General features: G+C 48.1%; 1 protein-coding gene across 2 annotated transcripts in view; it reads right to left on the reverse strand.

Moving 5' to 3' along the window:
• HIPK2 (homeodomain interacting protein kinase 2) overlaps window positions 1-24,892 on the reverse strand; it is a 122,300-nt gene that overhangs the window by 72,298 nt on the left and 25,110 nt on the right. For both annotated transcript variants that reach the window (XM_084306466.1, XM_084306465.1), the window contains exon 2: window positions 9,341-10,439. In XM_084306466.1, coding sequence (XP_084162592.1) covers window positions 9,341-10,439 — 1,099 coding nt within the window. The remainder of the gene's footprint in view (window positions 1-9,340; window positions 10,440-24,892) is intronic.

The raw sequence follows: 24,892 nt of genomic DNA on the forward strand, positions 1-24,892 counted from the left end.
CCCAGCGCTACCTTTCTGTTTGAGGGCTGTTTGTACTCTGCTACCCTTCTGTCTGAGGGCCTCAGCCACAAAAATGGTTGTGTGTTAGGTGCTGTAAACACAGCCCCCGCTGCAGAAAACACAGCTTCTGGGGAAGGCAGCCTAAGGTAAACAGCAACAGACACCTTCGGGTGGACGGGGAGAAAACGTGGTATTGCTCAGCAGTACTAGCACGAGTGAGCTCATCCCAAGACTTCCAGTTAAAGACACCAACTCATTGCAGTACCGCTCCTGTTACCAAGTTAACCGAAACCTTGCTAGCTTTTTGTTGCCTGCTTTTATGTGAGCACCAGCTGCTGGAACAGACAATTTTCCCAATTCTCCAACACTTCAGGTGGTGAGCGTCCTGGGTGCAGGAGCTGAGCAAGTCACCAAAGTCATCCAAGACTGCTCCAAGCCTTCTGCAAAGGGAGAAGCTCAGTGATGACACTAAGAACCCTTTCTTTACCGAAAGGGTTGTGAGGCATTGGAACAGGCTGCCCAGGGAAGTGGTGGAGTCACCATCCCTGGAGGTCTTTAAAAGATGTTTAGATGTAGAGCTTAGGGATATGGTTTAGCGGGGACTGTTAGCGTTAGGTCAGAGGTTGGACTCGATGATCTTGAGGTCTCTTCCAACCTAGAAATTCTGTGATAAGAAACTTTCAGCATTTCTCACATCCCATCAGGCCCATTGCACTATGCTTATGTTTGAGAGGTTCTGCTTGGAACTTGCTACAAATTGCAGTGGTTACAAAAATAAAAATAAAAAAAAAAAATATATGAGGAAGAGTTAACCCAAGTTCTTCATTCAAGTTCTCTTCATTCAGACCCGGGTCAAACCCCCTGTACCTTACCCTGCATTTACCCTCCAAACAGAGCCTTTCAAGGGGTACAACAAGTTTTGAAGGAGGTAGAAGTCTGCTACACCAGGTTAATACTAACGCAAATCAGCAGAAGCAGGGTGGAAAGAACAGGATCTGAACGTGCCCCTAAACAACAGTACTATATAGTCATAGCAAAATAAAGGCAAAACCTGTCAGCACAGCATAACTTGTGTCTGTGCAAGTAAAACAATAACTGAAATTACTTCTGTCCTTCAGTAAGGGGAAGGCAGAGGTCAAGCTGCCACTCAGAGACTCACAGTTTATTTTCCAGCTTGTCACAGAAGAAGCACGCTGTTCTGTTTGGAAATCAGCTATCCTGTTTTTAAAGCCTTCAGAGAGCAAGGAGGGTGAAACCTCATCTTCTTTCCTCCTACGCCTTTCCATACGCAGGGAATAGTGACCTCCAGGTAACCACCCTCTGCAACAGGATTTCTCCTTTCTGCCCACCCCCTCTCCAGCTTCCTAGAGCCACCTCCCTTTTATTTACTCTCTTAGTGCTGAGGCTCTCTCACAGTATATATACATACCTCTCTTCTCTTCTTTTTTTTTTTTTTTTCCTTCTCCCCATTATAAAATACTGCAGAATAGCCTTTTTTATGATCTGGCCTAAAAGGAAAAAGACACTGAGCCTGCCAGAGTCTGAGAAGTGTTACACCACTGGACAATGCTCTCAGACTGATTTTTGGGTGGCCCCACACAGAGCCAGGAGTTAGACTCGACGATCCTTGTTGGTCCCTGCCAACTCGGGATATTCTCTGATTCTGTGATTTTCTTAAGCTTCCTACTTAAACAGGTAACAGCTGTGGCTGTACCTCAGCTTAAGCCAGGCCACAAGATTAGTGTTTTTCAAGCAAGGTAACAACTCTCGGGTGCTTGAGAGGTGCTCATTTTCCCCAGCAGGACCTGGAGAAAGAAAATTACTGAGCCCCACCTGAGAACCAGCTGCACTTACATTCACTTAGGCTAATTTGAAGCACCACCAGTGCAGCAACTGGCTCAGGAAGTTAAGACACAAACATTGGGGACTGAAATGACAGCATTAAGGGGCCTGACACTGGGGAACCCATTGCAGTTAAAGCGTCTTCAGGTCATTTCTCTCTTCTTGTAATGACTCGTTCACGTATGAACCATCGTCAGTCACTTTCCTAACTTCGTAGCCAGCAAGCAGCGGAGCTGAAATGCTTTCCAATCAGAAAATGCCCTTTGGTGTAATACAGCTTCTCAGTCCCACCATGCTGGGGCCTAAAACTTGTGACCCTAATGAACGCACAGACGTACGCAGCCGGCTTCCTCTGTGATACACACCAATCTCTTGCCTGCAGTGAGCAAACGTGCAGGGGAGATGTTACGGATGCAAAAGCCTGATAGGATTTTTAAGTATGTGCTACTTGAGCAAAGCATCCCTGAAAGCCTGTGCAAATTGTGTTGCTAATGCCCCTTTCATATTTGGATGCGTGGATGATGAATCTCCTACTAATTCGACTGATTTTTGCTCTGGGAGCACTGATGGCAAGCCAACCGCCCGTCACCTCTTTCTGCTTCTTGTCAGCCAGCGCTGCTGAGAGCCAGGCAGTGCATGGGCCCCAACGGGCCCTGAAACAAGAGCAGAGGGACAGAGGAAACCACTGCACAACCACAGCGCTTTCTCCTCTGCTGACCACTGTGAGAAGAGCAACTGCCCCAGGCGAAGAGCCGGGCACCTTCTGCCCCACTGCGCTTCCTTCGCGTTTGGTGAGGAAGCGACGTGGGTGGGAGGAGAGAAAGGAGGGTGAACCCGAAGCCACAGAAGCAAGCAACTCGGGGCAGAGACCAACCTGTAGGTCTTCGGTGCACACAGCTGACACCGATGGCAGCCGGCCCCTGTTCACTAGAAAAATAGAAGGCAGGAAATCCTGTGACAGTCTTGTTTCGGTGATGATGTGAGAGACGCCGCAGCAGGAGACAACAACAAAACAAAAACCCTCTAAACCCCCAGAGCACACGTGGGCAACCTCCAGAGGGGGGCCTGGCACTTCCCAGCCCCTCGCTGCTCCTCCCGGGGCTACCAAAACACCTCTGGCAGCGGGTGCAGAGAAGGCAGGGAGCAGTCCAGGAGTCAGCGTTGGGTTAATCAGAAGGGCTCGTGGACGGCTGTGCCAGGAGCTCTGAGATTGTTTCAGGTGGAAGGTTGGTAAGGGAGTGTGTTTGCTCACTGCCTCCTCCTCGCAAGCCCTCTCGAAAGCTGGAGCTTAAACGTGGCCGTGTTTGAAGTGATATTTCCACGCCAGAAAGTGCCACTTTCCCTGCACCCAAGGCCGTGATCTATCCTTTCCTGTATCTGCTGTTAACGGAGCTTGTAATTTCAGGTGGGGAAGGTAAACAGCTGGAAATGAGGAACTCCTCAGAAACAGACACTCTTCTCGACGCAAATCGCTCTAGCAACAATGAACAAGGGACAAGAAATGTGGGAAGGGCAGGGTTTGGTTAACAGGGGGCCTGCAGCCCAGATTTTGGGGTGCTCTTAGGGTCTCTGGCTGTTCCAGCAATTTACGGGGATTGTAGAAGCCCAAATTTATTTTTTATTATTTATTTATTTTATCTGTGCTTAGCGGGACATTGCCAACGTTTTCCTTGTGCCTTTGAGCTGTGGTGTTTCCTCCTGCTGGACAAAGTTGTGAAGCTGCAGCTGACTTGTCAGGAACTGGTCCCTCACCTGCACCAGCTCATGCCAAACCGGACCCTCCAAGCTGCTGCTGGTGGCCACTCGGGTCCCTGTCCCTCAGCTACAGCCACAAATGGTCCCTGCCTATCGACACACAGCACCATGAGGCTGGGATCTGCAGGAGGAATCATTACTGCCACCCCACATCTTTGCTGTGCAGGAGCTGGTTTGAGGGAGGGCAGCGGGGCCAAAAGGAACCGGCCCAGCACTCAGATATTTGCATTTTCCACTGTTCAGACACGGATGAGCCAAAAGGGAGCAGCACAAGACTTCTCCCTCTCCTCAGCCCATCCCCAGCATCACGAGCAGGAGAGGCAGGGGCAGAGAGGGGCAGATCAGTAACGTGGCCAGGACAAAGGGGCAGCTGCGGTGTCTGCTTGGAGCAAAAAGCCTAGGGAAATTGTTAGAAGGTTTCAGCAAAAAAAACCCTGGGGACACTCTAGTCTGAAGACATTGTTTAGGCTGAAGCATAGGCTTTTCTGTTTTAAATTAGACTCCAGAAAGGGAGTTATTTTGGAATACACACTGCATATCTTCTGCTGGATGCATCACGGGCACAACACCTGTTTACCATGCCTGCTCTGGGGTGATTTATACACAAAGGATCTTGGCAAAGAACTGTCTTCGCTTCACTTTTGTAAAACCAAAAACCAACCTGGCCTGACTATCACAGAGATGGGACAAAGCCAAAAGCTTTCAGCTGAGTCTCTGTTCCCTTCCAAGGCTTGGTGGTCTGGATACAAAGAAACCGAGATTCAATTAATCCTGGTGTTGGTTTTGCAAAAACATTTCTGCTGGATTTTGGTTCTGAAAACAACAACTCCAAACTCTGGTGTCCTTGGGAAAGAAATGAAAGACTGCTGAAAATAGTGCAGTTGGAAGGCTTCTTTCCTTCACAAAGCCTTCCACAGCATCCTGCAAGCCTGTAACCCTAACAGGCGTATCACCACTGAGTGAAACCGAGTCTCGGCTGCTGAAAGGGTATGAGTCTGCGTGCTGTCAGATGCTCTCATGCAAAGTGTTGTCATACTTCAGTCACGAATCTTTGCAATGCAGTAAGAAACTAGAAGGAAGAGGGGAACTGCCTGTGTCAGTGCATTTCCAGTCCTCCTCTGCATACAAGCGGGGAGAGGTCAGCTCGAGGGGCTGGGCGGGTGCTTGGTGCTGGAAATGCAGCCCTGTGCCTACCATCCGTCCACTGAACATCCCTTTTGGCCACGATACGGTGTCAGCAACGAGATGTGCAGCTCCTTCGTGATCCTTTTGGAGCAGCAGAAATGACTGCGAGCTTCTCACCCCTGGAAATGTGCAGCTGAAGTAGATATACACGAGAAAACAGCGCTGCAGCAGTGAGGGCCAGGCAGCACCCAGAGGTGATTTTGCAAGTCCAGAGCAGCAGAAGATTTTGAAATTTAAGTGCATTAGCACTGTTATACAAGGACTTAACAGATGCCAGCGCACTGACTAACCTAATAAGCACAGCCTATCCCTGCTGCCATTACTGCTGCCTCACTGGAAGGGCAGTTTTGGCCAGGACGACGTGTGCTTTGAGTCACACGATGGGGAGGAGGCGGCGACGCTGCTCAGGAATCCACCTTGCTGCGTGTGGCTGGAGGATGATACCTGATGTCCACGTGTGGCAGGACGGAGGGGACACAGACAGCTTAGCCCCCGGCATTCCTCAGGACCAGTGCTCACCTGGCGAAGCGTGCAGAGCTAAAAGCCACCCGCGCACCTCACTGTTTGCTACACAAGGCACTCAGCAGCCGACACCATGCGCAGAGCACTTCTTGCCTGTGTATCTTCTTGCAGTGAGACCAACAGAGATAACCACCTCCTCAAACTGACGCTCAGTTTCATTCTCTGTTATCAAACCACCTGATCAAAGGCCACTTACCCACACTGCAGACGTCTCAGCCCATGGCCAGACATGCCACATACCAAAGCCTCTGGAGAACAAGGCATCAAAACTACGCTTATCCATTAACAGTGCAGGGGTGACAGCCACTATTTACTTTGCAAATTCTGAAAGACTTAAATCTCATAAGGTGATTATGCCATTAATTAGTGAAATGCAGTCATCTCTGGGGTGTAGCACAGCAGCTGCTTCGGCTGAGCAGCAAAGAAAAAAACAAGCAGGCAGCGTAACATGGTGGTAGTACTCCAAAGAGAAGTCAGTCCCTCTCCCAGAAGGTATCCCTCTTTCCTTGGTAGTGTGTGAATGTTGACTCCAGTGTCTGGGGGCATCTGATGAAGCCTGAGCCCTGCATTTTGCAGAATATGAGTTTTCCTGAGAAGCTATACATGCAGGGATTATAAACCCAGAAGGGGTCTCTGGTCATTCATCCCTCTGGCCTCCTGAAAAACAGACCACAGAGCCTGCCTGAATGATTTCCCCTTCAGATTGTGGCATTTTTTAGGAAAAACACACAGGCAAGAGCACCGTATGACAAATGCAGGTCTGAAGAAGGCACGTTTGTACCACGGCGAATTTACAGACTGAAGCTGCACGGGAGGAAGGAGGCTGCTCCCCGAAGAAGCCCACCTCCTCCGGCTGAGGCCTTCAGCCTGCGAACGGTCCCTGGTCATTCAGGGGCAGAGTCAGTGCCGGTGCTGCTCCAGCCAGGTGCTGGCTGCTGCTCATCACCCTTCAGCAAGCACGGGGCTGGGGCAGGCACCGGGGATCTGGTGTTCCCAGAGGAGGATGCTCAGAGGCGAGGGCGTTCATGCGAGGCGCACATTAGCCCAGCACGGCCTGCCTCAGGTCCCCTACAGTCAGCAGAGAGGGAGGAAAATCTCCGGAGGATCAATTAGGGCAGCAGATCTAGCCTGGAGGAGGCTACGTCCTCTGAGAGGGACGGGAGAGAAGTTTTGCTAAACTAAAGACATTTTGCTGACCTTTTTTGATACCTCCTGTTTTGCAATGCCACCTCAACAACACTGCGGTCCCTCTGGCCTAACCCGACAGGAATATTCCTGATGTGACAGAAATATTCCTGATGTGGGAGCACTCAGTGCAGGCTCTCGAGCTGCTCCAGTGATGCTATACACCATCTCCCCACTGTCCTGCTCACAGGAAATCTGCCTGGGGATCTCAGCGTATCTTCAGAGCATGTTACATGGCAGCAATGGCAAATGGCTCCTGTGCTATCTGCAAGCAGAGGAGAGAGCAGGCCTGGGACTGTCTTATTTTGCTGGAACACACCGATTCTGGTCAAGAAAGAAGACAGAGTTTGTTTCAAGTCCCTTCTGTCTTCCACCTCAGGGAGAAGGAAGCATGCCTATCATTTACAGGAGCAGGAAATGTCTGTGAGTCACTGCTGGGAGAATTACCAGGGCTCCACAGAACTCTCCTCACTTGAAAGGAGTTGGCCACCACATTCCTGAAAGTAGTGTTTAAAAAAAAAAAAAAAACAGATAGAGGGAAAATAAAAAAATTGTTACTAAAATATGGGGGTCGATCTGGGAATTCGCTCCCAAAAGCTCATAATAAAAAACCTCCTGCTAAGAACCAACCTCTGTTGTATTTCTTAGCGCTCTGCCTAGTTTTTCCTTAAATGTGCAAGTCACTTCCCTGGCATGTCTGCTTAGAGTCTAAAAGGTTTTACTCTCAGGAAGCTTTTCCTTCACATTCAGCTTAAATGTGCCATTTCTGGAAGTCATCCCCTTGTCTTTTACACTCTAGCAAGCAAAACAAGTGTAAATTAAATGGAAGACACATGAAATCTTTATAAAGTCCCGTGTTTCCCCTAGCTTGAAAGTTCCTTCTCTTTGGAGCAAAATAGGTCTTTATTCTGTGCTGTATTTTTCCCCATCAGAAAATGAAGAAGAATATAAATTTTCCTCATGACTTGAATTTAGCTTCATCAGCAGCCCCCTGCCGATGTAATTCATCCCAACAAGATTCTTTTTTTTTCTTTTTTTTTTTTTTTTCCCAGTGAGCCGCTGCCCCTTCTGCCCCTCCTCCCGACAATTCAGGCAGGGAAAACAAGAGAGGAATTAGACAGACAGAACTTATTATCTAACAAGCTGCAACTTCAGACCAGGCAGGAATAACATTTAAAATATAAAAAGCAAATTTTTATCAAGCCTTTTCCTCCCCAGAGACTGCCACAAAAATATTCCTTGTTTGTCGCTGAGAATGAACCATTTTTCTCTTTCATTTCTGCTTTCTGTCACATATTTCATTTTGGCTGCCCCTTCTGTCTTTCAGCTTGGGACCTAGGCTGCTAATGCAGAATCACAGATAACTCAACAACAAAATGCCTGTATTATCTTTTTTTTTTTTTTTTACTAGTCTGCCAGGTAATTGCAACCCTAAAAGCTTTTGCATATTTACCACAGAAACATGTCTCTCCTGGAGGATGGGACTGTCATCAGGTAGAGTATTTCATTTAATAAGCCTCTTCTGAGGTACAAACTAGGGCTGGGGATTTTTTTCTGGCCTCCTTCAGAGTAAAGGACAAGCAGATAAAAATCAGCTGCTGCAGTGCTACATTGTCAAAGTTCCTGTTCCTGTGAAAATTAACTCTTAGTGAGCTCAGAGCTCAGGAAGGTTTTGTCGGTGGGATGTTTATCAAGTAGGAAAAGGGTCTGAAAACAACTCGTGATATTTTTTCCCCAGTCCTCTCCATGCATAGGACAGAGCTCTTTCCTATTTACAAAGAGAGCAACTACCCTGCTTTTCTGTAACCCAGCTGATGAGCTGTGCACGATACCAGGACAAATTTTCATTAAATCAGTTCATCAAGAAGGATTACGTTTTCCCTCTTTGCTCCTGTTTCACAGAATTACAGTAACAAAAACATGGCCTAAACATTTCTAAATTCAGCTGTCCTTTAAAAGAATATGCCTTTTTTTTTTTTTCTTACTTCTTTTACCCTAGCCTGAACTAGCAGTAGAATTGCTTTTCTTGGCTCTTGGGATGCCAAATCAAGCTGTTTGGTACCAAAAAGAAGGTCTGAGGAGAACATCTATGAAGGGAACTTGTGTCTTGAAGTCGAGACGATGACCTTAAACGAGAAGAGGCTCGTTTGCTGAAACGTTTAACAGACTGAAGGGGAATACAGCTGGTTCACACATTTGCTTTGCATGCACCTATGCAGAGGTCATAAACTCTATCCCAGCACAACATACTTGTCATTATAATCACTGTGAGTGGGAATCAGCAGAGTGGGAATCAGACAGGCCCTCAGTCCAACCCCAAATTACTGACAATACTCGTTCATCCCTACCAACAGCATCCCGCGTGGAAGAAAAGTGTGTTTGGCCAACCTTGTTTTAGAAAAATCCCTGCTTTCACTTACAAACAAAAGCTAGAAGATACAGCTAACATACGGATTAATTGTTTAGGTTAAGGCCTTTCTGAAACCAAGAACCTACTTGTATTGACTTGGAAAGGAAATGTAGACTCCCCAGATCCAGTCCCTCTTCTGGAAACAGTCTCAGAGAGAAGGAAGCACAGACAATGGCGAAAGGCTTTCTAAATTGTAAATGGTAAATTCTTTTTTTTTTTTTTTTTCCCCAACAGTCAGTATTTTATGGTTATTTACAAATTGACTATGGTTTTCACCACAAGTAAACTCTAAGAGTTGAGCATATTCCTATCGCCAACAAGCCTTTCTAAGAGCCATCCCGGCTTAGGATTAAGGGATGACTCTCATCCATTTGCAGCAAAGAAGGAAAACTCCCGTAGGTAAAATACTTCTAGCAATGCTACTTGAGCCCAGTGTCTTACCTGTAATATCTGGATTGAAGGTAGGTAGAACACACAGCTTTAGACACATGGCTAGCTGAACCGAAGTCTATGACCTTGACCCTATATGGCTGTCGAGATGGATCTACCAACATGATGTTCTCTGGTTTGAGGTCAGCGTGAATCAGTCCCAGGCTTTTCAACTTCATTAGGGCAGTTGCTACCTGCTGGAGAATTGGTCGAATGTACTTAAGGGGCAAAGGACTGAATTTGTTTTGTTTTAGGAAATCATAGAGGTTCTGCTCCAACATTTCAAAGACCAAGCACGTGTGATTCTTGTGCTGGAAGCACTCGTACGCGCGGACGAAGTTGTAGTCATCCGCGCTTTCTGTGCTCAGCCGAGCCAGGATGCTCACTTCAATCTGGCCTTGCCGGGCATAGGAAGGATGGTTCTTTAGGATCTTGATGGCCACAATCTCGTTAGTGCCACGTTTCCAGCATTTGACGACTTGTCCGAAGGTCCCCCGGCCAAGAAACTCTAACACTTCGTACGTGTTGGTCATGGAACAGAGCACCTCATGTTGCACCAGTTGGTAATCCCCTTCGCTGTTGGAGCCACTGTTTTTGGAGGTGGCCGTGGAGGTGGTGGCGGTGGCTACGGTGGCCCCACTGGCATTGTTCTGAATCATTGGTGGATGCTCCTCGATGATCTGCACGCTGCTTGTGTTCTCTATCTCCTCACTCTTCCGCTTAAGTCCACATTTTTGGTAGGTGTCCAGAAGGCTCACAGTGCTGCGACGCATCAGGTTGTGTGGCCCGCCCAGTGTTTGCCCAGACACTGCAACCACACCAGAAGTGCTGTTGGCGGACGTCACCACGATGTGCCCCGTGCTTGCTGGGAAGATGATGGTCTGCTCGTAAGGGATGCTTGGATTGGGGATCTGGAGGGAGGCGTTGACGGCTGCTGCGGCGGCTGCTTGGGAGGACTGCACGTTCTTGCTCTGGCTGTAGACTTTGCTGTGTGTGCCGTACCCGGTCATATCCCAGTTCGAACTCGGCTCCACTTTCAGTTTCTTCACGCTACAGAAGGCACTTGACTGAAGGGTGTGAGGAGAGAAAACTTGCACATGCGAGGCCATACCTGCAATAAAACACCAGAGTGAAACCACAGCGTCAAGACGCCTTCCCCAGCTTTTTCCATTTGTTCGGTGGCAATAAGGGAGAATGGGATACAGCCTTCAGATACAGCACACGCACAAAAATCAAGTTCTTTCAGAAATATGTATTCAACACAAATAAAAAACAATGCTCTAAAATAAATCATTACTCCCAGCTGAACTCTACTAACAAACACTGAGACTTCTGCTCTCTTGCTCTTCCCCTTCTCATTTTTAATAACGAGAATGTAAATGTTATTTTTACCTCCTTTGCCTAAGGAGGCTCCTATTCCCATTGTCTCCAGGAACATACCTAGATCGCTTTTGCTGATGTAAAATACTGCAAAGCATTCTGCCTGTGGAGGCCAAATCTCAAATCCTCAGGCTCATCCTGTATTAACAAGTTTGGCAGACGTGACTTAAGACCTCTGTTTACCCCCATAAAACCACTGCGTAGCTGCTGGCTTGCAGAGAGCCAGGATGGGACCAGGAGTTGACACACCATGACAGGCAGAGGTGCACTGACAAAGCTGAAGAGCCAGGACAGAAGCAGCAGATGATGTCTCAGGTTGCTTGCCAAGTCTGTGTGTGGGAATCGTGCACAATGCTTGTCTCTGCTCAGGGACACTGATGATGGGAGTTAGACAACACGAGCTTCACCGTGTGCTCTTACTTGTCTCAGATTTGTAAAATTGTGTTCATCTCCTCTTATTCACAGTGACAACACTGTCACTGGAAAGCAGATCCCCTGGAAATGAACGGCATTGTTAACGATACAAGGTACAAATTAGCATGTGGTGGAATCAAGTCCTAATATAATTTATTTTTTAAGAAAAGAAAAAAACCACTGTTTTTTCTCCTGTAGGAGAACTAATGATCTTCTACACCATTATTCAAAAAAAAAAAAAAAAAAAAAAGAAACCCACAACCTCATAATCAAAGTCAAAATAAAGCATCACTGAGACAGGCTGACTGAGGAATCTGGGTAACATCCCACTGAAACAGAAAATGTTCCTGTTCAGAAGGTGGTCTATGGAGAAAAGGACGCCTAGGTCCCAGCTTTCTGCTGGCTCTCCCTTCCCAGGGCAGGGATGGTGCTGCTGGGGCGAAGGTACCGAGAACCCCACAAGTCTACTGGGATTTTTACGGAAGAAGCCAGTGCCCGGCGAGAGTTAAAGCAGAAAGGCACACGCTCCTTCAACCCTTCTGTCTGTCGTCAGTGTTTCTTTTTAATAAACCAGAATGACTAGGGAAGAAAAAGACAATATGCTGAGCTGGCACCGCTGCTGAATTATTAAGCACAAACATAACCTTGACTTTAAGAAGTTAGAAGCTGAAGGAATGCTTCAGCAACAACAGCACAACAAACTCGGCAATGCGCATGGATGACTCCTTCACATGGAGACCTCCCAGCTCCCTTTCCTCAAAGAAGCCCGTTCTCCACTGGTCCTTGTTCTTCTGAAGATGTTCTGGAGTCTGTACGCACACAGGTGCACTTACACACGTACATACATACACATACACACCCACATCGAACAACACGAGCATTATTCCACACTGCCCAAACCCTGCAAACCACAACAAGCCCTTCTTCTCAGGCATGCCCCCTTCCCCTAATCTCATTTTTGATACCGTTTGCTGCGATTCATGTTAATGCCCCCTCCATAGCCTATTGGGCAGCAATTTCCAAGGCTCTTGCAACTCATCCCCCAGCTGCCTGCCCCTCTAAGAGCTTTCTCTCCTCTCCTTTCCACGGGGCGATGATGTGGCCACAGATGCTGTAGCACGCAGCGGGCTCGGAGAACCGCAGCAGTATTACTCAGCTTGTCATCCCGGACACAAACGTCGTGTGTGAGTGAGCTGAAGCTGTGTTTGTTTTTCCACTGATTGAGAAGAGTCACGGTGTTCTTTCTAGTACAGTACCAACCTTTCTGGAGAGTGGGCTTGGCGTGATGTATGTTTTCCCCCTGGACGCGAATAATAAAGCAGATGTAATTGGTAACATATTGTGGAGCTAGCTGAGGTGTAATTTATAGCTTTATGGCTTTCATTTCGTGGTGTGCTTGAGCAATATCTCTTCATATAAAATAAAAAGGGGGAAAAAGGATTGACGCAGAAGAAGGAGAGAGGTTCTTCCCACATGCTCCCCTGGAAATAACCCCAGAAGACTCAGTCTCCCCCAAATTAAAGTCTTGGATGAGGAGCACAGCAGCTGCAACTTTCTCAGTGCTGCTGTAAAAACCAGGATAATCACCACCATTAAGAGCCAGACTTTCAACTGGTGCAAACTGGCAGAGCTCCAGTCGGTATCAGCTGACGCTAAAAACAAGGTCAGCAGTCACTCAACATTGTCAACGTCAGATGGCTGCCTGTGCCCCTCGGTGAAATGAGTTGTTGTTAGGGCTTGGTTTCCACATCAACAAGCCCCCTGCTGTCCCTGCAACGCTGTTCACACAGGAACAGGGCACCCTGTTACCCCAAAAACAGGGGAGTGGAGGAAGGAGGTGGCTAACAGGAGGACTTTGGACTCCACTGCTGCCACTGCCACCCTTCTCAGAGGTCGTACTTCATTGTAAGATAAAGTTTTTTTTTTTTTTTTTTCCCCATATGAAATCTTCTTCCTTCCATCCAAAATGATTTTTTCACATCTGAGGTTTTAGGGACACATGTCGTAGGAGAATAGCTCGGCTAGCTCTTCAGCACAGTCCGATACAGAGAAATTACAGTCTGACTGACAGCTTGGTGATGGGAAAAGAAGGCTTCCACAGCAAAGTCATTTTTATTGCAAATTTGCCTGTGCAGCTAATGTGAGAAAAACACAACCTCAAATTTCCTGAGGACATTTTCAATTCATGCTGGTGGCATATTCTTTTTTTAAAAAAAAGATCTTTACTCCACAGCAATGGCAGAAATAGTAGTAAATGTGCACAGGAGTTGGAAGGCTTGTTACAAGGATCAAATTCCACCTTGCAGCCCGCGATACGATTTACACCTTCAGCCTTTTGATAACTGGCAACGACGCCAGTGAAGAGACGAGCCAGCTGGGGCATGGTGATCCACGCCAGCCCAGCCCCATGGCCACGATGCCCTCGAGCATCCCCCAGAGCCAGCCTCTGGGGAAGGAGCATCCTCCTCCTGGGCTTTGGAGAACACGGGGCTCATTTTGATATCGCCCCCACGCTCGCCTGGCGAGTCTCTGGGCTGGGAGCTGAATCAAGGCTGGGTGCAATGCATTAAATAAAATTGATAGTTCCTTTCTTTAATAATGAGTTTTAGTGTGGCCATTTAAAGCTCTCACACAATTGATAGTAACTGGATTTAATGGGGCCTTCCCTGCCCTTGATATGACTTAGGTAACTCCCTGCAGCATCCACATGAGCCGAAGTATGTAGTGTGCAGCAAGGGGACAATATTTAAACAGACCGAATGACTTTTATTAAAAGACCCGACTTTTTTTTTTTTTTCTTTTCCCAAGAACTCCTCCTACATCGGCTTTCACTTAATAATAATTTAGCAAGTGCTGTTTACAATTCAGATGGCCTTCTTCAACATGCACACATCACGCAGCCGCCTCACCACAACTTCCAACAGGTTTCAGGGAAGCGAATGAGGTAAAGTTCCCTCTCCACCCACCTCAGCCCAGAGGGTGAAAAATACACTTTGGGGACTCAAGACAGAACAGCTTGAAAGTCACTGATGTTTTCTTCTGTTTCATTCACAGCACTTAGTGCTGATTTATAAATGTGGCCTTTGCAGTGGCAGGAGACCAAGCCCCTGCCCTGTATTAAGTAGGCAGGAAGACCTTCCGCAGTACCTGCAGAGCTGCCAGTGCGCTGTAACCAGAGGCTGCTTGCTGACTGCTGGGAGAACGACAGAGCCTGCTTGAAAAATACTGTCGAAAGCACACGGCATGTGTTCAGCATATAAATGATGCGCACAAGACACTCCTGAAATAAATATCTTCCACTTCTCCCCAGAGAGGCACAGGCCTGAAAACTCATATACACACCCGGGTTAAGGAGGCAATGAAAAGGGGATCTGCCAGGTATGTCTAATGTATTGCACTTCCAAAATAGCCGTGTCTAAAGCACGGCGCTCTTTGTCAAGGTGGCCTCTGCGAGGCCTCTTCTGAGGCATTGTCCCCGGTACCACACGCTTCTGGAACCTCCTTAAAGCTGACGTCCCTGGAGGCTACGCAAATTCCTTCCCCTGTGCTACCGAGTGTCTGGAGACAACCTCAAAGCAGAGTTCAGACCTCAACAGCCTCGGCTCCTTCCTGTCCTTGGTGAGCAGAAGATGTCAAGAGGAAAATCCCTCTGCCTTCCTGCTCCGCTTTTCCTGTCCTGCTACTAAAACTGTCTCGTCCTAATTAGTAGTTTCTTAACTGCTTCAGCAGAGCATGGCGGCTCTCAGGGAAGTGACAGAGCCTGCCGCCTGCACTGCTCCAGACCTGGCTTCGTGCAGCTCCGAGCTGCCTTCCTGGATCCACGTCCCACGGCCAGCGGAAGAACACTTTCCAACACACAGCGAGACGGCCAGGAACCTCTGACCGCCACCATCTTCACACCCCCTGTCCCACAGCCACCTCAACTGCCCTCCTACAGAGGTTGTGAGGTGGGCGAGCCATCCACATGGGGCCTGGCTGCTGCCACTCCAGGTGGGAGCCATGGTGAGCCCTGGGGGAGCTGGGTGAGTCGGAGCCACCACACGTCCCACACAGAGGGACAAGGAGGCAGGCCCCATGCTGCTGATGGCAACCCAGAGGCTGCGCCAGCCCTGTCCACCCACAGCCACCACATCTGGTGGGTCGCTAGACAGTGCCGTGCAAGCTGGCTTCAGGCTGTGGGCAACTGCTTAAAGAAGCCTGCTATACATCTGAAACACCATACTCCAAGGAATTAGCGAACAGAAGCCACTGCCAGCCACAGCCCTCCCTCTGAACCATCTGTGCCGTCTTTTATTTTGTCTCTGTAGACCCAAGTCAAGTCCCTGCACTACGAAGCCTTTCCTTCAGAACTCAGTGACCACAATCCCACTTCTCACCACTACAAAACTCCACTCTCCCGTATCCACTCTAACCCACAAGACCCTACTATTAGCCATCTTCTTTTATCTAGAAACATCATGATTCCTATTCATCTTTTTAATGTGGGTTCAGGTGCCCACGAACCTGAGTAACAAGTTGTGGGCTCTTTGACATGTTTCTGGTTTTAGGCACATGAAGTAAAATCTCAGAGACAAACATATAGGCTGTATTTAAGTCCTTAATTACACCTCAGTGAAGGATTCTTTCAGGGTCACCTCCGTCTCCCACTTTAATGAATTGCAGTAATGACAAGAGATATTATAGATTTCCTCTGTAAATCCTGTGGCTAGTTTATGTTTCACATTACAGTTCATTAATGATGCAACACCTGAGAATGCAGGTTAAAGTATTCCTCACCAGCGGCTCGGCGGCATCATTATTTCCCTGCAAATGCTGCAGCCACCAGACCAGACACCGACTTTAGGCCTTGGTGTGAGAGGGGCCAGCAGTCATGCTGCCCTGAGCAGGCAGGGGCTGAGACATCGGATCCCCTCCTGGAGGAAAACCCAGTACAATGTGAACAGTGGAAAACTTTCTCTCCGGGGCCACGGGAATGGAAATGAGGGCAGCACATGAATATGTTTGTTTTGACAAAACAGAGCTAGACCACAGTAAATAAACTCCCTTCAGCATACCTGTCAAAAGGGTACACCTCTATGGGTATCATACCGTACCTCTATGGGTATCATGCAATAACGCTGCAAAAGCTCTGGCAGGATATCTTCAGACATAATGTAAGAGAGCTGGGAGCCTGCAGTGCCCAAGGCAGGTCCCAGCAGCTCCAGAAGGCAGATGAATAGCCCTGCCTTATGAACTTCACTGAGCAACAGCCCTCCTGAGCCAGAGAGAGAAGTCTTCAGCTCCTGTGAGGACTGCTGGAGTCCCAGCAGCAAAATGAGGTGACAAGTGATAAGGACAGAGGTGACAGCAGCACCTGCAAGCCTTCGAGATCTGCCTGAGAGTGTGAAGAAACTTATGCATGATCTCAATGCACAGACATTTTAGGAAAGTAGGTGTCAATGAAGTCAGGAACAAGTTTTACAAACAACCACTTGGTACTCCCGAGAGAAGCAAGCCTCCTCTGGAGACAGACTGGGGATGAGAAAGAAAGAACAAGGCCACGCCGGGCAGGTGGGATTGACAGCAGCCCTGCTTTGAAGCTCTGTCTTCTAAGGCACTGATGAGTGTCTAACAACACTCTGCCAAAGACGTCCCTCTTTTCAGCTTCTCCCAGACAGGCAGACACAGGAGAGGCTGGTGCCCAGCTGCGGGCTGGGGTCAGCGTGCTGGGAGAGCCATCAGCCTGGCTGCTGGAGGAGCAGACCGTGGTGACACAGCAGTGCCATGCCGAATGAGACATGGCACACGTCTGTAACGCCACGCTTCAGCCAGCTCCTCAAGTGATGGGGATGGCCAGAGGAGATGGCAAAGAATGCTACCAAGGAGTGCTCTGTGGCTGCCCCACCGTGAAGCCCGAACGGTGCCAGATGAACCTATAAGTGGTAATTTGCATTCATGTGCCAGGTAGGACTGTCTGGCAACAGCACGTGTTCTGGCCAGCCTCCTTCCTCCCATCACATATCCTCCATGGAGGGTGAGTGGAGCAAATGGCAACCACAGCATTTCTATAGAACCTGAAGCTTCCTTTGGAGAGCTGTACAAGATTGAGAACTAAATATGACTCCGGCCAGGGCTTGCCCTGTGCTGAAGCTTAGCACGTGTGTGGGTCCATACGTCCAACCTCCCAATAGATCTGTAACACGAGAGTCTCTGGGCTCCCATCAGCTCCGTCTCTGATTACCACTTGCTGACGGAGTTGCATCCTGGAAGCAGAACTGAAAATAAGAAGGCTCTCTCTCAGTGTGACTCTGCTTTCCAGGCAGCGTGGGTCACGTCACCCAGCTGGGTCACTTCAGTTTCCTTCTTCCAAATAGGGGGGACAACAGTATCCCCATATTACCAAGGAAAGAGAGCATTTGCTTCATTTTCCACCCCATATCCCACAGACTTCACTAGCTGCCCTACCTGCCTGTCAGCAATATTAGTTCCCAGAAAAGGGTTCCAGGGGCTCTGGAAAAGGGACCAAAATGAATCAGCATTTGCCTCTGCTGCCCTGCCTGTGCCCCCATCACCCACACAGCGCTGGCAAACTCGTGGAAAGGATGTTTGGGCTTTTTCCACCACTGCTGCCTCTCCACCTGGATGCCTTCCCACCTGTAAATATTAGCTTTGTAATGGCAGTGACTCCAACTCGCCCGCAAGTGCAGTAAAACCACAGGGAATGGCTGGCACCTCGCATACTTCACTTGTCAGAAGCAACCCTACCTGTGAAGGCAGGACATGGGCAAGGCTTGTTGGAGTCTCAGGCTGAGCCTCTCACTCCCACAGGATTTTTTCATAAGTGTTTCATTTGCAAAGAGGCAATTGCATGACATTCAGCGCTTGCTTTGTTTACGAAATCTGAAACTCAGATCAAGCACTAGCTGGGCTGAAAAGGTCAGCTTGCCTGTTCGCAAAGTCCCTCCCTTCATTTCATTTCCGTCAGGATACAGACCTGTTGGAGAGAAACAAGCCTCTGGTGAGGTTTGGATGAAATATGCAGGATCCGAGCTGCAAAGGAAGATGAAGATGCAAGGAGAGAGGTGGGGAAGCTGGGCACAGAGCTGTGCCAGATCAGGAAATTGAGATAGACTGATTTGGTGACCTCCTGACTACCCCAAAGCCAGGGTTAACTACATCCCCTCGCTTCTGCAGCAACATCTCCCTTTCAAATAACAATGACCAAAGACACGACTTACAGCACACTACATCGAGAGCTATGGGGTGTTTCAAAAAATTAAGAAAAAAAGGGTACTTCAGGTTGACTGTTTGACCTGCGCTTTAAGTAGTTAAAACAATTCTGTAAATAACCTGTCTTCCATAGGCACAGAAAGACACCTACACAGAGAAAAGCCCTTCAGTTGTGGAAGGAAAACACATCTTGGGCATGTGTTTTTCAGCCTGCCTTCTGGACTTTAGCCTTCCCATTCCTCAGGGCCAAGAAAAGTTCCAAAAGTGAAAATGGTGGCCAAACAGTCACAATTTTCACTGTTATCCACAGCTCTTGATTCGTATTCTGAAGTGAGTATAAAACCAAAGATGTAAGAAATGCGAAGGGCTGGGGCCTCCAGCACAGCTCAGAACTAGGGCGGGCAGAGGCACACGATGGGATGGGGAAGCACTGGGTTGAAGGTTTGGAAGTGAATGAATTTCTCCTCAAAAACACCGATTCAGTCATCTCTCTATTTCACAGGCAGCATCTGAAAAGAGTGGCCCTGCAGGAAAGTGCCACATAACAAGTTTGTCTTGATCCCTTCTTCTTTGAGAATGCCAAGTAGTTTGTAGTGAACCAAAGTGAAAACGAGCCACAGTGCTCCCTACGAGAGCACCCAGTGCTATCACAAGTATCCTTGGGAACCCTTGTTACTGTGATCATCCATAAATCCCAGTGATTTTATTTTTATTTTTTATCTGAGGTTGCACTGATCTCTGTCACACCAAACACACGGCCACACTCAGACACACATGCACATGCCTGCACATGCACAGCCACAGAATGGCCCATGTAGGCAACAAACCTCTCCTCCAAAAGAAACGAGTGAAGCTATTCAGGTACCCCAAGCAATCCTGCAGAAGTGCTTCCAGACACTGCTCTGCCCCACACCGCTGACTTGCTATGGGCGATGGGGTCTGGCAGCACCTGCCTGGTCTCTCACTGTCTTCACAACCTTCTTTTTAAGCAAGGTCCCACAGGACAGGGGCCAGTTCAGTGTGCAGAAAAGAAGCCTGGTTAGCCAAGGATGGGCAGCCTAGGTGATGCTCGAAGCTCTTGTTAACACAGAAAGAAAACCTGGTTTAGGCATGGGGATAAATTACATGAAAGATTTCAGAGCCTTGAAGAGTAAACATCCAAGAGCTCAGGAAAGGATATCTGACTTGAGAAGGAGGGATATAAGGCCCTTGTGTGTGATGAAGAAGCTGAGGGATACCAGTAACTGCCTACTCCCCCCCAAAGCTCTAAAAGAGAAGAAATCAGAGGAAGTCATTAAGAGAAAAAAACACAATAAAAACCTCCACGTGTACCGGCAGAACTCCCTATCTACCATCAGTCTCTCCCCCAGGTTTCTCTTTTGTGCAGGATATGATTATTTATTGACATATTTACTTACTCGGCTCTGCACTGCTTAATGCCATGGCTTCAAGGCTTCTTGCACTAGCAAGACTAAAGAATGACAGAAGAGGAACAAAGCTGAACCTGAAGATCCAGCACAATACATATCAAATGCCTTCTGTGGTGCATGCTACTGACGTGATGGGCTACACCTTCAAAAGCAGGGCCCTCAGCTGAGACAGTCCCACCATCAGACCTGCTGTACGTGCTCCTCTTCAACCACGAAAGTGCAGCCTTGGTGGGGTGTACAGAGAAAGATAACCCTTGGTGCAACTTTGCTCCAGTCTGCTTGTGCTTTAGAGATGACAGGCAGTGCCCTGAATGGCACCTTGCCGAGACAAAGGCACCTGAGCACACCTCAAGCCATGTACGACTGCCTTCACTTGTCACTGCCAGTAACACCTGTGTGGCACTCGTGGGCACGACAGAGTAGCTGAAGCCAAACCTACCAAATCAAAAATCCATATTAGAAAGGATAGTTAGCTACAGACAATAGGCTAGCCAAATAAAGGTGTTGTCAGGCCTGCATTTCACCCATGGTCCTACATTGGTGACCTGATGTGTCACTATACACTTTTAACAGGTTGCAGCCACTTACCTAATCTCTTCCATAAGCATCTTCTTGGCACTAATACAGCTGTTTTGCAGCCATGTCCTTTAAAGACACAACACACAGCTCTTTCTTTTCTATACAGCAAAGAAGTTAGATAATTCAGGCTAGATACAATGGGACAAGTTCAGCATCATCAAGGCATCAGTGACAGCACAGCCAAGCTGTCCACGGTCTCACCTACTGTTTTTGACCAACAATGAAAACAAAGTCAGGCCAAATGGAGCCAAGGGGAAAGAAGAGATTCTGGGAAAGTAAGCTCTGAGTGATTTCTCACAAGAAGCAAACACACTTCTGTTTCCACAGGATCCAGAAAAACAAATCAGTAACATCTTGTAGTCAATCACAAGAGCTTTTGATAGCTCTATGAGAACCTTGGACACCTTATGTCTAACATAAGAATGCCTGGAGAGAAAAGCTGCCTGAGGTGGGCCTATGGCTGTTGCTATAGTGATTATGAGAATCCCAGTAAATGATGAGAGGGGGAAACTGCCAAAAAAACAAACCCAAAAACAGCTAAAGGAATTTAGTACCAAAAGCCCCGTGAGCATTCATGAGGCCTTCTGCACTCAAAACTCATGGAGAGCTTTCAAAAACTTTCCCAAAACAAATATCCCTGTAGATGAAGAGGCTGGAAACTAGACTCAGCAGAACCACGGTAACTGGGGAAAGAATTTCAGTGGGAAGGGGGCCAGTTTACACCCCATATAAACACCCAATTAATTCAAAGTTTGTAGCACTCCTTTGTGGACATAGTCCCCGGGTTTGGTCATTATTCATATCTGAAAATAGCCACGCTTCCCTCTTCAGTCCTTCTTGGGCTCATGGGAGATGGAAATGAGTCACCAGAGGACCAGCTGAGTCATCCAGTCAAAGCTTGGGAAGAGATGCAGAATTGGTCATCGCATCCATGATTAAAACGTGGATGACGGCAGCTGTCCTAGCAACCAGCCATGCACGAAGCAGCGCAGGCTGGAGACCACTACCAGACGTTACTTGAAGGCAGACAGAAAGAGGCCTTAAATGAAACTAGGACAAGGCCAAACAAGCCGGATCTGCACCTGACACAAAGCCCTTCTCCCCCCGGTTCCCCGTCCCGGCCACGTTAGGAAAAAGGGGGCTCCTTCGCTCAGAAATGCCCTCCTCCATCTTCCAGATGACCGGCAATTTCAAGCTGCATTTTCCAACTTCTCCGAGCCAAAGCCCCAATTTGTTCCATTTCCTTAGTGTATCATCAAACCTTAACAAAACCCGTTTCAATATACAACCTACCTGAGGGCCAAACAACTATGACCTTTCAAGAACACGGCTCTGTATTTCATTTCGGTGTCTATTGTTTTCAGAACAAAAGGGAGCGGGGCGATTGCTTTTGAGCACAGAAAATGTATTTACCCAACAGGCTTTTTTTATGGCGATTATAAAAGTTTTGTGAGCGAGTTCAGTGGGAGACTGCTAGGCCCGGCCTGAGTCAGGCAGGCTGTGAGCAGATGCAGTGCAAGCTGCCTAGGCCTGGCCTGGACAATGCAGCACAACCTCACATTTTGGCACCCAGCACACGGTATTGATGCTGACCTGTGCCTGAATGTGGTATCACACTGGGCACACACACACCATCAGGCATGTCTCTGGCTCATTGGGATGGGCGAGAAGCACAGGGTGGGACCTCAGTCCCACAAAAGTCAGTCACGTGCATAAAGTTCACAATGGTCATGTTCATACCAGCGCCTACAAAATCAGCGCCCTGCGACACGGAGTTTGTCTTAATCTCTGTTCACATTTATGGTATTCTGGCAAAAGTAGAAAAAAATAGATGTCGCTGAGTGACAAAAAATCACTGGGGGCTAAGGAAAGCCCTAATATTAACTATTATGGAAATATTTACTTCACAGAGGAGACAAATAAAAGGGAGAAGATGTAGCTCTACAGCAAAATGAATAATAGGTAGATCTCCAGGGAACATCTGTTCTCCCCGTGTTGTCATGGAAGAATAACATTGACTTGAAAGGACTGGAGCACATTTCACAGCTGCTCGGGGAAACCCGTCTCGTACGGCTCACCATCGCCCTCTGAAACGCACTGCCACAAGATGCCAGAGCCAGCGGCCTGCAGGACTCCAAAGCAGTTATGGGGACAACTCATGGGGCCGACAGACAGTGCAGGGCCCTGTGGCCCCCCTAGAAAACCTGCTCTTGGCTGGCCCTAGCAGCAGCAGTGTGTGGCACCGAGCAATGAGAGGTGAGATGGCACAGGCCAGGTTTCCACAGAACTGCTCCGTATTTCCCAACTCCTGATGCCACTCTTGTTTTTTTCTTAATCCTTCTTTCCAGCCTGTTCCTGGGTTTCAGCGAGGCTGCCATGCATCTGTGCCTCTGCTCCCAGCCCCTCAAAAAAGAAAGAAAAGGGAAGGAAAGCTGAAAGGTTTGGATGGGCACTCGCGAGCAAAGGCCCAACCAGCCAGTGTAACGCTGGAGCCTTAGGGAAGACAGGTGTCAAACAGAAGCAGGTGTGATGGACATGGTCTTTTAAAGACTCAGCAGTAGAGACTCGGAGCTGTTAAAATGAAATGATAACACAGCCCACGCTCTGCAGGGACAGAAAATAAATATGAAATTGGATCCTGGCAGCACCGCTAGATCCCCAAACTGACCCTCCCTCTCCTTGCTCTGCCTGCTCCAAGAAACAGGCTATTCCTGGAGGAGTTTTAAAACATAAAGTCCAGGCAAGTGTTCTGATGTCCCCTCTGCTTCCCAAAGCCTACAAGGGCAGCTCCCTGGAGCAGCCCCTGCACCCAGAGCCCTCCGGGTCCTGGCATGAGGGGCTGCGCTCGTACCAGCCGCGAGCGGTGCAGCAAACGGAGCGTGTGGCTCAGCACACGCAAGCTACAGAAAACTTGTCAGACTGTGCAAGACATGAATCATATGGATTGCCACAACAGCAACAGAGTGTGTGCAGCCCTGCAAAACAAACAAACAAACAAAAAAATCCACAGACATCCCGAAACACAGATTTAAGTAGATGGCCACTCTCCCAAGGCTGCTGGTATAGTTATGCTACAGGGTTTGCCTGAAAAATATAGTTACCGTCCTGGCTTGTGACACTTTAGAAATGCTTCTGCATGGGGAAAAGCAAGAGTAACACTCAGGCTCTTCCCACTGGGCACCTGGACCCTGACCAAGTAGACGCGAGGGTTGCCTGGGATGCTGGAAGTGGGCAAATACTTGCAAGTAAAAGCTGCTCATTAGTCACTGGGGGCTGTGGCTGCAGAGGCTGCTCCGGATCTTTTGGAAAACACACCTCCGAGTGCACTTAGCCAGCTGGTCGTAGGTGCTGGCTGCCTCATACCACTCCTGCAGCCTGCATTTGGATGTAGGCAGGAAAGCTATGCTGGAGAAACGGCTCTTTGCTCATGGAAGTCCTCTTCCTCCCGGAGCCCTCAGTGCAGCCTTGAGACATGCCTCACCTTCTACCCAGCGACTGCGAGACTGTGACCCAAGAAATGAATTAGGCTGGCAAAAGTAAAGGTTCAAGGCCAGTTTGTTTGTTTTTCCTGGAGGACCCAGGCCAACAACTCCAGCTTTTCCAGGTCAAGCCAGTGTCTGCATCAGAAAACATTCAATAAATTCTTTATTTAACTGTTCCCCTAGGGCAGCCGGCTAGACCCTCATGCTCCAGGCACGTGGGTCTGTGTCTGAGTTTAAGCACATGAATTCTTAACTGACTTCAGCAGGATAACTCACACATTTAAAGCTAACCACATGTGTAAGCATTTGCAGGATCAGCGCATTAGTCATCTTCCCTTGTTTTCTGCAAGGGGTTTTGTGTAGAAAAAGCAGTAAAAAAAAAAAAAAAAGCAAAAACCCCCACAAAACTTGCAGATACAGTTTAGGTACCCGAGTCATACTTGAAGCTAAATTAAATCCCTCTCTCCCACTCTCCCTTTTTTTAAACTAAGTCATTTTCTACCAGTTCAGTATTTGGTCTGCTGAAGCATTTAACTGATTGAAAAAGAAATCCTGGGGAAGGTTTGGTCTAGAGAACCGATGCCGACTCTCTAAGTCACACGCCCGCAGAAGACCCGCACAGGCATTCAGCAGGAGTCCTTGTCCCGCAACATCTTGTGGATTTTCCCTTTCCTTCGTTCCCCACGGCCAGCACCATGCAAATTTGAAAAGACTCCCTGGTCTGGCAGAGCTCATCTGCTCCTGCTGTGCGTTCTCCACCTGGGGTGAAGAATCCTCTTTGTGACAGGGCGCTGTCACTGCGGCCAGCGGTGAGGTCACAGACCGAGTATTGTGGCTTCAGCTGGGAAAAGAAGCAGCGGGAACAGATGAACTCTAAAAACAAAGAGATTGTTCTGATGTAAACAGCCTTCACAGCAAAAAAAAATAAAAATAAAAATAAAAATGGTATTAATAAAAATATGATAAATAGTTTTTTCTAGGCAGACCTCTCAAAGTCCCAGTGAGGTACTGAAAGGTTTCTCATTTTATTTCTGTTTTGCTAAAAAATGTGTCTCTATTAGCTTTAGAAA

This window comes from Netta rufina (genome assembly GCF_964035555.1).
Source record: "Netta rufina genome assembly, chromosome: 1".
Classification (NCBI taxonomy): Eukaryota; Metazoa; Chordata; class Aves; order Anseriformes; family Anatidae; genus Netta; species Netta rufina.